This window comes from Sus scrofa, chromosome 1 (assembly GCF_054392235.1).
Source record: "Sus scrofa isolate SSC_HxYL_T2T_F1_AM1 chromosome 1, Sscrofa_HxYL_maternal_Yorkshire_Landrace_v2.0, whole genome shotgun sequence".
In the NCBI taxonomy this organism is placed as follows: domain Eukaryota; kingdom Metazoa; phylum Chordata; class Mammalia; order Artiodactyla; family Suidae; genus Sus; species Sus scrofa.
In genome coordinates, this window is record NC_139383.1 from 167,100,773 (window position 1) to 167,115,477 (window position 14,705).

General features: G+C 35.9%; 1 protein-coding gene across 2 annotated transcripts in view; it reads right to left on the bottom strand.

Moving 5' to 3' along the window:
• Positions 1 to 2,977: 2,977 nt before the first annotated feature.
• CDH7 (cadherin 7) overlaps positions 2,978 to 14,705 on the bottom strand; it is a 128,838-nt gene continuing 117,110 nt past the window's right edge. For both annotated transcript variants that reach the window (XM_021099453.2, XM_085018314.1), the window contains one exon: positions 2,978 to 5,699. In XM_021099453.2, the coding sequence (XP_020955112.1) occupies positions 5,206 to 5,699 (494 nt within the window). In that variant the 3' untranslated portion in view covers positions 2,978 to 5,205. The remainder of the gene's footprint in view (positions 5,700 to 14,705) is intronic.

Here is a 14,705-nt window from a genome sequence, read left to right on the forward strand (position 1 = left end):
AGTTTGAGTTGGATCCCAGCCTCTAAAGATCTTATAAAGTAACTAGTTTTGAGTAGTGACTTCAATTAATTATGCCAATTGTCTCTTTGAATATTCTTTCCAAATTTAGGATATTAATTGCATGCTTTTTTCCCTTAATGCATATTTTCAAAAACAGAAATTACCCTTGTTTACCATATAACAGTAAATATAATTGACCTTATTACAAATTTCCATAATTTTCCATAATAAAGACTTACATTTTTACAATGTTTTACAGTTTACACAGCATTTTCATTTAATCATTTCATAGGCCTTCAAAACAGACAGGATAGTAATTAACTTAGTTTTAATCCTGAAGATGGAAAGGTTCAGAGAATTAGAATGTTACCTATAGCACAGCAAAAATGTGCCAGAACTGGCTCCTGACCCAGATTTTATAAGCACAGACTAGGGGTGCTTCCTAGTTCATCACAGTGATACTCAAAACGCCAAAGTCTGGTGACATTCTGTAATAAACAATAAATAATTCACACTCCATATTCTGTGTTAACAATGAAATGGCATCTACACAATAAAGTGAGGCAGTTATCCAGATAGTTCAGCTTAGCTTAGCACCAATATCCTTTTCCTAATTCAGATTCTTAAACAAAATATTGTTTCCTTCAGTTTATCAGATTTTCTAGTTTTATAGCCTAATAGGCACTTACTAAGTAACAATATACTGGAATTAACAAGGTAATATTAGACTTTTTTTTAAGGGTTCTTCAGACATGCTTCCCAATGTCCTTTAGACACACACACACACACCCCTATTCTTTTCAGTTAAACTCTGTGCCAGCACAAGTTAGCATAACAATGAAAAGCTATCAGAATGTCATGCACACTGGATGTCTTGTTTTGCTTGAGAAGTTACTCCTGGAATTAGACCTTACAGCGCCTGCCAATTCACAGCCTCAAATAACTCCCATTTTTCTTAAGGGCTAATACCATTCCTCTTGAAACAATTTCATTAGACTCAAAATGTAAATGCTATAACTCCTTTCTCTATTATGATGATGATTAGTTAGCTAGCATTATTGTTAGCTTTCCTTGCTGAACTTTTCATATACCACGTCATATACATACACTATATATCAGTAATTTAAAAAGAACTACTATACATTTCAGATCAAATAAACTACATAGACCAATAGAAACGGAATGTCCTTATCTAGTCACTGTCATATACATTCCATGTGCCACTAGCTATGTCCAACCAGAAAGAGTTAAGAGTAAGTTGAAGCTTTCTTTTAATCAACTTTAATTAGATCAACTGTAAATAAACCTTCAAGTAGTGATTTAGAAACAATTAGGGTAATTAAAAGTTTGTAAGTCAATAGATGTCAAATTAAAATGGAAAATTTGAAGATTAATATTTATAGCTACTGCTTTCAAACTTTAAAATATTTAAACAAGATGCTTTTTGCCTCTTGCAATATATTTAACATAATTTAAGATCTTCTGGATTTTAAACTTGAATATAATGCTAAGCCTATTTGCATATAAGTTTCTTGGGGCATGTGGGCCATATCACAAACATCACTCCTATCTTGTATAACGACACCGTTTACATGAGAATAATTGCCAAAGCCTGCTCATCAGCCAGTGTAGTAAATGTAATTGGGCATGAAGTTAAAATAATTTAAAACATTCTCAGAGGGCAGTGTGAAAAGGCAGCTATCATTACCTAAACATTATTACTTCTTGCTTATGTCTACTAGTTAATCTAACAAATGACTTCAGCCACAGCAGAGCTTTGTTATCAAAGGAAAAGGATTACCAGTTTCATCTAGGTTATTGCTTATAGAAAGATCTACTAACCGCTTCCATGCAGCATTTTTCTTCTCATCTCCTTCCTAATTTTGGTCTGCAGCTGACCTTAGGATATTGTTTTAACGGAGACTATTTTGTGTATCCAAAATCATAATTTGGCCTTGATCTGCCAAAGTCCACCATCTTGATAAGACTGAATTTTCATATTCTTTATTCTGACTTAAAATTATGCAAGGATAACTATTCAGAATAGAAGCTTGGGTGTATTTCTTTGACATAGAAACAAAAGCAAATAAATTTTTGAGAAATTAAGTTGTTGAAAATATGCATTACTTGCTTTGAGTTTCTAATGGTGCCCCAACATGGACAAATGGAAAATACGTGAATTTATTGACTTCCTGAACTGTTGCCTTTACTTGAAATTATTAAGCCGTTGTTTCCCACAGTGAAGTGGATCTTCTACCTTTCTACTTGTAGTTCCAAGGATCTGATGCCAGGAAATCACTACCACATGCCTCAGTATTTAGTAGGAGGATAGAGCATTAGTCTTTTCATGTCACTATTTGATATTCTCATTCATAGTATATTTACAACCATGAAATTTCCTTTAATAAAGTAATTTAAGCAGTGGAGTGTTGGTCTAAACACTTAACTGGTTCTCCACGGGGGTGGGGGGATGGGGAAGGTAGTGTTTGCTTGTTTCCGTGATGGTCTAAACATTACCACTACTGCTGACCCACCAAAATGATATCACCATAAATGGAGCTGGGATGAGATGTAAAGAATTGGTTCCTGGGAGTTGGTTTGAGCTGGTTTCAGTACACCATGGAGTTTTAGTGACTAGATGATACGTATTTACTTAAATGCTTTTGGAGACTCTCCCAACTAGCTTTAACATTGATTTTTGTTGATCAACAGTACTAGTTTATGGGTTTACAAAAAAGCCTACCTCTCATGTATTATGTCAGATAAGTGCATACAGCCTTAGATTTCAGCAGGAAAAAGAAAACTAAAATAACAAATTCGCTATCATTACAATTAAGTTTAGCTAGAGCAGTTCATATAAATTCCATTTATATTAGGGACATTCTTCCAACCATCTCAAGATTTTTTTTAAGTACCATTGGATCAAGAGTTCAATACTGTACTGTTATCAGCTTCCACATATAAAATTGCAATTGAATATATGCAAGAATTTCAAATCTTTATTTCAATTTGAGGCACTTCCCCCCAATCTACTGTTGGCAAATATGAAATTCAAAAAAAAGGAAATATATATATTTGAAAAGGAGACAAAGCAAGGTGAATGATGTGATGTTCCTTTTCTAAAATACATTCAAACTTCCATGTAGTGACATGTGCAACAACTTTGACACCATAATCCAAATGTACTGTTTTACCTTCTTACAAATAACAAGGGGATTATTACAAAATTGTATTCTCAGAATCTTGTTGATTTAACACCTATATAATGCCTGCACCACACTTTGATTTTATTGAATTGGGTGACTGTACTATGCTTTACTTTTTTAATTTGAAAATTTTACATATGTGACTAAAAGTCAAGAACAGCATCCCTTGCTCTTATAAAATTGCTTTATATATATTAATACAGTAAGAAGCATATTTAGTCATGAAACAATGTCTATAAAACTTTATTCAAATGAAAGGACTATTTGCAAATAATTAGATTTATTGAATTATTTATTTGATGAAGCTGAAGGCCACTTTCACATACTTCATTTCTAAAGGTGGGCTGCAATTTTACAGGATCCTACAATTTCTCCTCATGTAATCAAAATATTGATGTTCTGGTTCTAGCACTTGTCTTTCAGAAAGAAGCACTTTTAGAACACAATTTCCTATATAGTGTCCACTATCTGTAGGTTTATTTGGAACCCAACAATAAACCCTTTTAAAAGGAGAAAAGAAATTCATTCTTGCTTGATTGAATATATTCACATTAAACTTGTATTATTCTAGAAAAAAGTTTAGGTAGAAATATTCTTTATTTCCTAAAATTCTTCTTTTTCCTAACATTTAAACACATGTGATCACTTGAAATTTCTCTCCTCACTTTGGCACTCTAAACTGGTTTAGAAATTATACATGCTTGGTTAATTCTTGAGCAAACACATCTGCATCAAAATTTAAAGATGGATTTTGAAATTTATAACATTACATTGTTTAAGTTTTTTTTTTTTTTAATCAGTCTTATACTCAGTATTTTTACAGCAAAAGAGGCTGAGAGAAAACAAATTTTCCAAGGTCTTTGGGGCATATAGAATTTGTGACCTTGAAAAATAAATCTGGCATCAAAGAAAATCTCAATTTTTTCTGAAATCTTCCTTCTAAAATACAAATATTTTATTCTAATGTTTTGTAAATTCTAATGGCTCAAACAACTCATATATCCTTGTAGCTGTGCTCCTTTCTGAGATGTGAACGTCAACAAGGCTAAATTGCTGTACTTTTTTCCCCATTTCCATGCTTCATTTCCTTCATGTAGCTCAGAACTGGAGAAAAATCAGCATCTTCTGATGAGCTTAATATTATGAGGCAGGAAGATGGACCTGAATTTAGTGGAGATTGGAGCTCCAAAATAAATATAACACCATGTGTCAAATAAAAAAAGGAAAGATATTCTCCTGTACAAATCAGAAGAGATAATAAAAATCAACGAATAGACAGCAACTTTTTTTCATACCTACACAAGCATCTCAAAACAACTGCAAACTGTAAGAATGATTTACCTTTTGCTTATTTGGAACACTTTATAATTTATTGGCTAAACAACAGTTTACATTGCCTTAAACCAAATTCTATTGTCTTGTGTTGGAGGATTGGGGAGGATTTTCTAAGAATTTTTATACTGTGAAATAAAATCTATTTGCTAACCCACGGCAATAAAATTCTGCTGGGTTCTATAATCCAGCAAGCTAAAAGCATCACTGTAAATTAAATCTGTCCCAAGTTTTGATATGCAGGAAGTTCCACGACTTTTCAATGGCACATCCTACTATCCCTTTTACTGCCAGTACCGTGAAGATCTGTACAGGATCCTGGGGTCACTGACTGCACAGGGCACTACTTTCTCATAGAGTTTAGGTGCCTTTGCAGGTATCTGAGAGTTGCTATCTATTCACAAACCACAGAGCATTTCTCTTTATCAAAATGCCTTCAAATGCTCAGAGTCTATGGTCAGTGCGGTCCCTTGGGTAAGTCTAATGAAGATATGCTTCACCAAGGCAGAAACCTAAACGGTTAAAAATGGAGAAATATTTACAACCATTTCCTCTAGCAAGTGGAGTTCTTGTTTTCTGTATGCAGTGGGTTGGTTTTATGTGTGTGTGTGTTTATTTTTTTTGCTTTGACTCTTTCTTCAGTACATCGCAAATGGAGGTTCCAAGGCTATGAGTACAGACTCTCCTGGCCGGTTCCATACATGTCTGCAAGTCGTTTAAAACGTGGGCCCCAGTCACTAAGGTAGTCGTAATTCTGATCAGAGTTTGAGCTGATAGACTCTAAGGAGCTAAGGGATTCGGCCACTGAGCCATTTCCTTCGAAGGCGTATGTCTGCAAGGAATCGTAAGGGGGGGCACAGGGGTCCACATCGGCTTCTTTCAGTCTTTCCCAGATAAATTCCCGGAAAATGACATTGTCTGGGATGCTTTTAAAAGTCGGCCGACTCAAGAACTGAATTTCGGGAGTCACGTCCCTCCGGGTCTTGGTGTCCCTGATGACATGCAGGTTTCTGAGTGCGGCCATGTCAAAGGCTTCCGTATCCTCCTCTCCCCCTCCCTCGTCATCGTATCTCACGATATTCTCTCTGATATCTCGCTCTTCATCGAAGATGAGGGGCTCTTTCTTCCGTCTTCTCATCGTGACGATCAGGAGGATCAACACTGCAGCAAGAGATAGCAAAGGGAAAGTTTCAGTAAACTCACCCACTGCCCCTCCTCCTGGTGAAATTAGGCCTTTGATGGTGACTTCAAGATTTTTTTTTTTTTCTGCCCTTTTAAGGGAAATGAGTGGGCCGCCTACTTATATGGGAATTCACAGCAGTAAATGTGCTAAAACTGCTAAAACGCCTTTAAAATAGAACCCTTTCATATATCAAGAGACCCTTTTCCACACCTGTTCAGAATTGATGTCTCCCTCTTGAACGTAACCTCCAAAGCATTTGACAGAGCAAACTTAAGGGCCAGTTCAGGATAAATATAATTATTTCAAAGCCATGAAACACAAAGGGATTTTTCTGAACTCCTTAATTGCTGGAAAAGCAAAGCGACATTCATAAATGTTTGGGGTCTAATTTAACAACTGCGTTTCAGAAGGAAATGGATTATAGCATTTGGTCGGGTTCTTTGAAGAAATGCCTAGTACTTGTCTATGAAACTCAGCTGTTAAATTCAGTGTGTCAGACCATATACATACATTAAAGCTTCTCTGTAATAAAGTCTTACTTTCAGTATGAAACACTGAACTTGGTTTTTATGTATTATACCTAGAGAGAGAATACAGGTGTGAGATCTTAGCTCGTAGCCAAAGACTGACTGAAGAAATCAATCATCCCTTTAACATCAGGTCTTTTTCTTCCTATATCAAAATTAATAAAGCACATGGTTACACTGAAAAGCAAAGGAGAACTACACTGGCTACTCTTTAAACTGTATAGACTTTTTGTGCTTTGAATAAGTACAGTTGGCCCTTTATAGTTTCCACATCCAAAGATTCAACAAATTTTGAATTGAAAGTATATTTTTCTAAATCCAGAAAGTCCCAGAAAGCAAAACCTGAATTTGCTTCACACAGGCTACAATTTACATGGCATATATACACATTTTACTGGGTATTATAAGTAATTTAGAGATTTAAAGTATAGGGGAGGATATGCATAAACCTATATGGAAATACTATGCCACTTGATATACAGGACTGGATGCATACTTGGATTTTGGTGTAACAGGCATCCTAGAACCAGTTCCCTACAGATACAGTCAGACCACTGTATACACTAATAAAAAGACTACATTGCTCTGGCTATGAGTGCCTGAACTGGCAACACATTAGATTTCATGGCCCATGGCCCATTGAACTAAGTTAAAAGGAAATAAAGGTATTCTTGAATTTTTGAATTTTAAAAATATGTAAAATTAGTGAATAACATGTCTACAAATAAAATCTTTTTAACAATTTTTAATCGCAATAATTTATTTCCTGGAAGAGTCTAGAAGGCCCAACATATACATAAAGTGGATTATGGTTTGCAATATGTTACTCTCAGCATAGTTTTAAAAAGAAGTCTGAAATATTTAAAATATCTTTTAGGGTTTTTCTTTGGCATTAAGAACATATTTGAGGGAGTTCCCATTGTGGCTCAGTGGAAACGAATCTGACTAGCATCCACGAGGACTCAACTTCTGATACAAGAAATAGGCTTTATCCAAGAATATATGGGATACTTAATTCCTACTAAAAGAAAGAAAAATGCAGACACATACTGTTTACAAACTAACAAAAATGTCTATATTGGAGTTCCCATTGTGGCTCAGTGGAAATGAATCTAAGTATCCATGACGTAGGTTTGATCTCTGGCCTCACTCAGTGGGTTAAGGATCCAGTGTTGTTGTGAGCTGTGGTGTAGGTCTCAGACATGGATGGATCTGGCATTTCTGTGGCAGTGGTGTAAGCCAGTGGCTACAGCTCTGATTCCCCTAGCCTAGGAACTTCCATATGCTTCAAGTGTGCCCCCCCCCCAAAAAAAGTGACATTTGAGAATAAAAATAAAGACATCAAGGTAATTCAGAGTAAATTAAATGCAATGGCTAGAGGTGGGGCATAGTCCATCCTTCACACCTGGATATACTTAAAACATCAAAAATCTAAGGATTTATATAATTCTAAACAAAATGTATTATTGCCAATGAAAAGTACATGCTTTCCTAAGTATTTGCTATTTTCTATCATAAACAGAAATATGGCTGACAACGAAATTTTTATTGGAAATCTTTGGAAATAGTGGGCTACCAAGTGTTGATTGTGGTACTTTTCTTTCTTTCTTTCCTTTCCCATTTGATCCTGGTCTGTTGCTCCTACATAAGTTTTATCCACAGCCTACAATTTAGAAATTAAGATACATATCTGTGCTTTCTGGCCACCTTCTCATGTTGCTATGGCATATAAATGGTATTCTGTCTCTTTTTTTGATGCCGTTTACTACATTTGAATGTTTTCAACTGGCTTCATCAAAGTAGCAGACATGTAGTTCAGAGACCAGGGCTTTTGAAGTGAATAAAACATTCATTTCTAGTCCGTTTCCATCAATATTCTGGTATGTATCTGTCCTCCCTGTTAAGTAGAATAGATAAGCAATGAGGTCCTACTGTATAGCACAGGGAACTATATCTAGGTTCTTGGGACAGATCGTGATGGGAGATATAAAAGGAATATATAATGTGTGTGTGTGTGTGAGTGTGTCACTTTCCTGTATGGCAGAAATTGGCACAACAGTGTAAATCAACTATACTTTAATAAATTTTTTTTTTTTTTTTTTAGGGTTGCACCTGCAGCATATGGAAGTTCCCGGGCTAAGGGTGGAATCAGACTTAGAGCTGGCAGCCTACACCACAGCCATAGCAACATGGGATCCAAGCTGCATCTCTGACCTACATCATAGCTCATGGCAAAGCTGGATCCTTAACCCACTGAGAGAGGCCAGGGATCAAACCTGCATCCTTGTGGATTCTAGCTGGGCTCATTACTGCTGAGCCACAACGGGAACTTCCAAAAAATAAATTTAAAAAAAAGAAATGTGAGAGAGCAAGAAAGCAGTTAAGGTGAGAAATGATGTCTGTTCGCAAGACATACCATCCCATCCTCACAGCAATTCCCTGGAGTAGGTAATTTCCCATTCGAAGGTTGTCTCAGGCACGTGAAAGAAACAACTCATCTATAGTCAATGCAATAACTCAGTGTAAGGTGTACTCTCATCTGTTTTCCAAACCTTTGCCCTTTCCATCACACTGTGAGCTTCCATAGAATATAATTGAAATAGAAACCTAGAACTCAAGTAACAACTCTTAGAGAAAGACACATCAGGAAGTTTTAAGACATATGAAGGGGTAAAATAATTTTAGTTTTATATACAACTTTAGTTGCTGAAACTTTTTATACAGTTCCCCAGAAATAAAAGTAATTGCAACATAAAGTTAGACCAGGAAAGGTTCCTTATGAAGATGTCAAACTGAATAAGACAAAGAGCAGAGGTGAGTGCCAAAAAAGAGTCATGATGGGTAGACAGGCAGAAGCAGGTGAAAATAAGAAATCTTTTACAGATATTGGAAAGTAAAACTGAAGGGGAGCAGATGTCCAATTCAGTGCAAAAGGATGGAAGAAATGAATGGGCATGAGAGTAATGAGGGTACAAAAAGGGAAGAATGATCAAGAATTAGATGCTCTTTTTCACTTGTCTAAGAAGGCAAAACACTTCCAAATTCTCAATTCTCTTTCCTTTCTATAATAATTACAATGTCTTGATATACACACACACACCTGTGTTGTGTTTGACAATTATTCTATTGTAAATATATTTTCAATCATAGTGTTGAGTAAAAATGAAACGTGAGCACCCATGGGTATGTCAGCCCATAGGTACAATAACCCATTAAAGATATTACTATCTTATGAAGTCTGCCTTATTTCCCAATCTTGCCTGAAGCTGGGAAAAATGTGAAGAGTTTTAGAAGGTTAGACAGTTTAACATTTCAATGACTTGGAAGAATATTAATTTCTAACAACTTGAGCATGTATAAAAAATAAATTTTAACCTTTACGTAGAACAAGTATTAACTGCTCTTCAGGGGCTTTGGAGATAATCCCTGTATTAAAAAGAATATTTTCTGCCTAAGCAAGCACAAGATTATATATTTTAAGAGGCTTTATCATACGTCTTTTCTGTCATAAGGACTACACTTCTGAGTGGAAACAGAAGAAAAGATTTAGGTCTAGTTGAAGTCTAGACATATATTTACACTGTGCTGGCTGCTGGTGAACAAATACAGGCTAACCATTTAGTATATGCACTAAGGATGATGATAAAAGCTGCATACAGAAGTATACATAATACATTTCCTCATGGAGCTTACAATTAAATAGGGCTGACAAATATCAAATTGCAAGGCAACCATATGTAAAAGTAGAACAGTGATAATTACTCCAAAAGAGGAAGATATTTTTTAAGGACACATATTGGGGAAGCAGATCCAGAGGAGGAAGACAGACCTGAGCATAATGGAAGGCTGAGGGTGGAGCAGTGATAAGGAAGAATATTCTTGGCACAGTCAACCAGTGAGCAAAGCGGTGAGGCCAGATTGGCTGGAGAGCAAAGAAAGAAGTGGGAGTGGAGGTAGGAAACAGAGACACCAGCCAGGCCCTGCAAGCCCAAGAACCAGCAAGTGTTAAGGACAACATGTGATCAGATTTGTTTTTTTTTTTTTTTTTTAATCATTGTGATTGGACTAAGGAGGAAGGGAAGAGTAGATGTGAGAAAAGAAGTTAGATGCCAGTACAGCAGTAAAAAGCATAATGCTGACCTACGTTTCTGATTTTAGATTTCTGCTTCCTAACATTCAATTCAGCATTTTCTGAGCATCCCAATATGTAGGAAATACTGTTGGGTACTGGCAAAATATAACAAGAGGTGATTCCTACATTCAAACAGCTGATTCTGTGGGCTGTAAACACACAGGTAAATAGAGGACAAATCACAAATTATAATGCAATTCACTGTAAGCAGGTACGGACATGCATAGGGAAAAGAAGCATGCAGACCAGGAGCCCACCATTCTCTTACACCCAAGAGGTACAGAAAGAAGGAGAAAAATTCAGAAGTTTACATACTCTAAGTTACTGAACTCCTTTATTCTCAACTTCACTGTGGTGTGTGACTGATACATATCCAGATATTTACACTGGAACATGGTTTTTACTGAATCACCTGAAAGCAGGGCCACTTCAGTCCTGCTTTCCTAACCCACTTCCTAGAAGCTAACAACAGCATTATTTACCCAGGACTTGCTAAAATTCTGCACATGTAAGCTGATCACCACAAAATGGTACCAACTGCTAAATAAGGCTACTTTTATTAAAGAACTTTTTTCCATTAACACTTCTTTTAAAAACAAATTTCAAATTTTGAGTCTGGGGTTCATTTAAACGAACATCAAGCCAGTTTTTCTCTATAATTAAGAGTTTCATTTTAAATTGTAAGACTTAATATGTAAACCTGTTAAATATCACCATTTACCAAAAGGTTAATGCTGGCATTATAGTTAATTCAATGATTTTTTTATTTAGCACAGATTATCTAAAGCTGTGATCCCTACAAGGTCAGTGATCTTATTCCACCCAGATATAGCTAAAACATGGAGGACAGTACTTGATAGTATAATTTCAATAAATACTAATTAAATTGATGAAGTACAGTAAGTTCCTGTGTCACACAGTGGGTTAAGGATCCAGCATTGCTGCAGCTGTGGCATAGGTAAGCAACTGCAGTGTAGGTTCGATCCCTGGCCCGGAAACTTCAACATGCCGCAGGTGTGGCTGAAAAAAAAAAAAAAAAAGGAATTCAGGTAAGGTATTATGGCAATATGCAAATAGTTCTTACCATTAAGTTCAATATTTCGTATAAAAAACAATTACATCATGCAATAGTTATATAGTATTATGAGATAATGCTATGAAAAATTTAGGGGAAAGTATAGCCAGTGTATGAGTATATAGAATATGAGTTTAAAGTATGTGAGTCAGCTTTTACCAACCAATACCATTTTCTCTGTGGTCTTTACAAACATTCAGAATTTCTTTTATATTATCATTTTTTTTTTATTTTCCCACTGTACAGCAAGGGGGTCAGGTTATCCTTACATGTATACATTACAATTACATTTTTTCCCCCACCCTTTCTTCTGTTGCAATATGAGTATCTAGACAAAGTTCTCAATGCTATTCAGCAGGATCTCCTTGTAAATCTATTCTAAGTTGTGTCTGATAAGCCCAAACTCCTGATCCCTCCCACTCCCTCCCCCTCCCATCAGGCAGCCACAAGTCTTTTCTCCAAGTCCATGATTTTCTTTTCTAAGGAGATGTTCATTTGTGCTGGATATTAGATTCCAGTTATAAGTGATATCATATGGTATTTGTCTTTCTGGCTCATTTCACTCAGTATGAGATTCTCTAGTTCCATCCATGTTGCTGCAAATGGCATTATGTCATCTTTTTTATGGCTAAGTAGTATTCCATTGTGTATATATACCACCTCTTCCGAATCCAATCATCTGTCGATGGACATTTGGGTTGTTTCCATGTCTTGGCTATTGTGAATAGTGCTGCAATGAACATGCGGGTGCACGTGTCTCTTTTAAGTAGAGTTTTGTCCGGATAGATGCCCAAGAGTGGGATTGTGGGGTCATATGGAAGTTCTATGTATAGATTTCTAAGGTATCTCCAAACTGTTCTCCATAGTGGCTGTACCAGTTTACATTCCCACCAACAGTGCAGGAGGGTTCCCTTTTCTCCACACCCCCTCCAGCACTTGTTATTTGTGGATTTATTAATGATGGCCATTCTGACTGGTGTGAGGTGATATCTCATGGTAGTTTTGATTTGCATTTCTCTTATAACCAGCGAAAACATTCAGAATTTCTTACTAGTCACAAAAGAGTTGTCTAAATCACTATTCAACATGGTAGCCACTGGCCACAAGTGGTGAAGGAGCATTTGAAATATGGCCCCCTCTAAGCATAAAATGATGTTGATGACTTAATTTTTTAAGGAAAACATAATCTGCATTGGTATATGTTAAAATTACAATAACATACTGCATTAATAGCTTATATTGCATTAAATAAGAGGTATTACTAGCATTTAATTCATTTAAAAATTTTTGCTAATGAGGTTCCTTGAAAATTTAAAATTATATATGTGGTTCACATTTGTGAATTACAATGTGTTTCTTTGGGACAGCTGATCTAAACAAAAGATACAGAAATACCAGAAAAATCTTAATTGCATATGGTCTTCAGGTATACTACTCTTATTGTAGAAGATTTTATTACCAAATGACATATTGAACAGTGAAACAGGTATAACTGAAAAATGACCTAAATGAACAATCTGCTAGCACCAAGTTTAGTAATTTATTAATTATCCACATTAATGGGCAAGTAGAACTTAGTCTTTCAATAACTTTTTTTAACTCCTCACTGTTCTTTGATCCTGTTGATTGGCATACATTTTCACTAATCTTCCTTTACTCTTGAATGTTTTTTTAATTGTAAAATTTTTATATATATATATTTTTTATTTCCCCAATACATTATTGTTTTTCTACTGTACAGCATAGTGACCCAGTTACACATACATGTATACATTCTTTCTTCTCACATTATCATGCTCCACCATAAGTGACTAGACGTAGTTTCCAGTGCTACATTGCTGATCCATTCCAAAGGCAATAGTCTGCATCTATTAACCCCAAGCACCCCCATCCATCCCACTCCCTCCCCCTCCCCCTCGGCAACCACAAGTCTATTCCAAGTCCATGGTTTTGTTTTCTGTGGAAAGGTTCATTTGTGCCGTATATTAGATTCCAGATAAAAGTGATATCATATGATTGGTGGCTTCATCTCAGAAGCAACCACGGCAGAGAAACATCCTTCTTTCAGTGTCAGTTTCAAACTCCCCCACTTTCTCCACACCAACCTCTCCATCAACTCCATAACCTTCCTCGAAGGTCATTAAGTGGGAATTTCCAAACAATAAGTAATCTTCAACTACAATCACTTCATTGGCTTATTTTAAGTAGCCACCTTACCACATTCTTATATCCTGTTTTCTCCTAAACCAGAGAAATCTAGAGTTTTCCATGTCATCTCCTGAAACAGTAGTTACCAACAACCTTGATATTTGCCAAATCCAATGGGTGCTATCTCAGCCCTTTGTTAAATGACGTATCTTTCAGATCTGATACCATATTTGAACCAGGGAACAGAATATGGGTAAGTTTTCTTGAAGTAATTCAAAAGAATATTATGGGGCTTCTAGAGGCCACTTAAAATGTTTTACTCCTTTTTCTCACATCATGGTGTATATGGTGGCTGCTCTTTAAGTAGAACTTGGGGTCACTCTTCAGTTCTTGTTTTCTTACCTTTTCATCCCTTCTCCCTAGGTGGGGTCAGTGAAACACTCCTCGGGATGTTGCTGAGTGCTGACATCTAAATCTCCCATGTCTCTCTCTGGATAAACAGACTAGATTTATAAATGCCTACTCACAATTTTTATTGATAAAAAGGTACAGACTTCTCAGAATCTAGTAAATGCTTATAAATGTTCATTATTCACATTTTAAAATTATTTGTTCCTACACTTGACTTCTATAGCTATTTTCCCCATTGTTTCTTATACAACAGACTTAACCTCATTACAAACTTTCCTCTAATTTGTTTCACATCTTGTGCTGTTTTTTCCCAACCAAGATACCAACCAAATCAGAAGCTTTCAGATCATCTCTGACCCTACTTCTTCACCTACTCCCTGCTCATCCCAATACCTCAGTCAACCAGTTCTTAACATATTGCAACCCTTGGGTTATGCGTCAAATCCCATCCCTACACACACCTACTCTGCCTATTTAAGACACAAATTTACTTTAAATTCCTGCTTTTCTATTTACTGGGTGTGTGGACTTAGACAAGGTATTTTAACTCATACTGCTTCGGTCTCCTCCTCTCCAAAATAAACATAATAATAGTACTTACCTCAAAGAAAATATTTCATAGTAACTTTATGAAGATTGAGTTTATATTTATATAGTGCTTAAGTAGTTCTACATAGTAAACACTATCTGA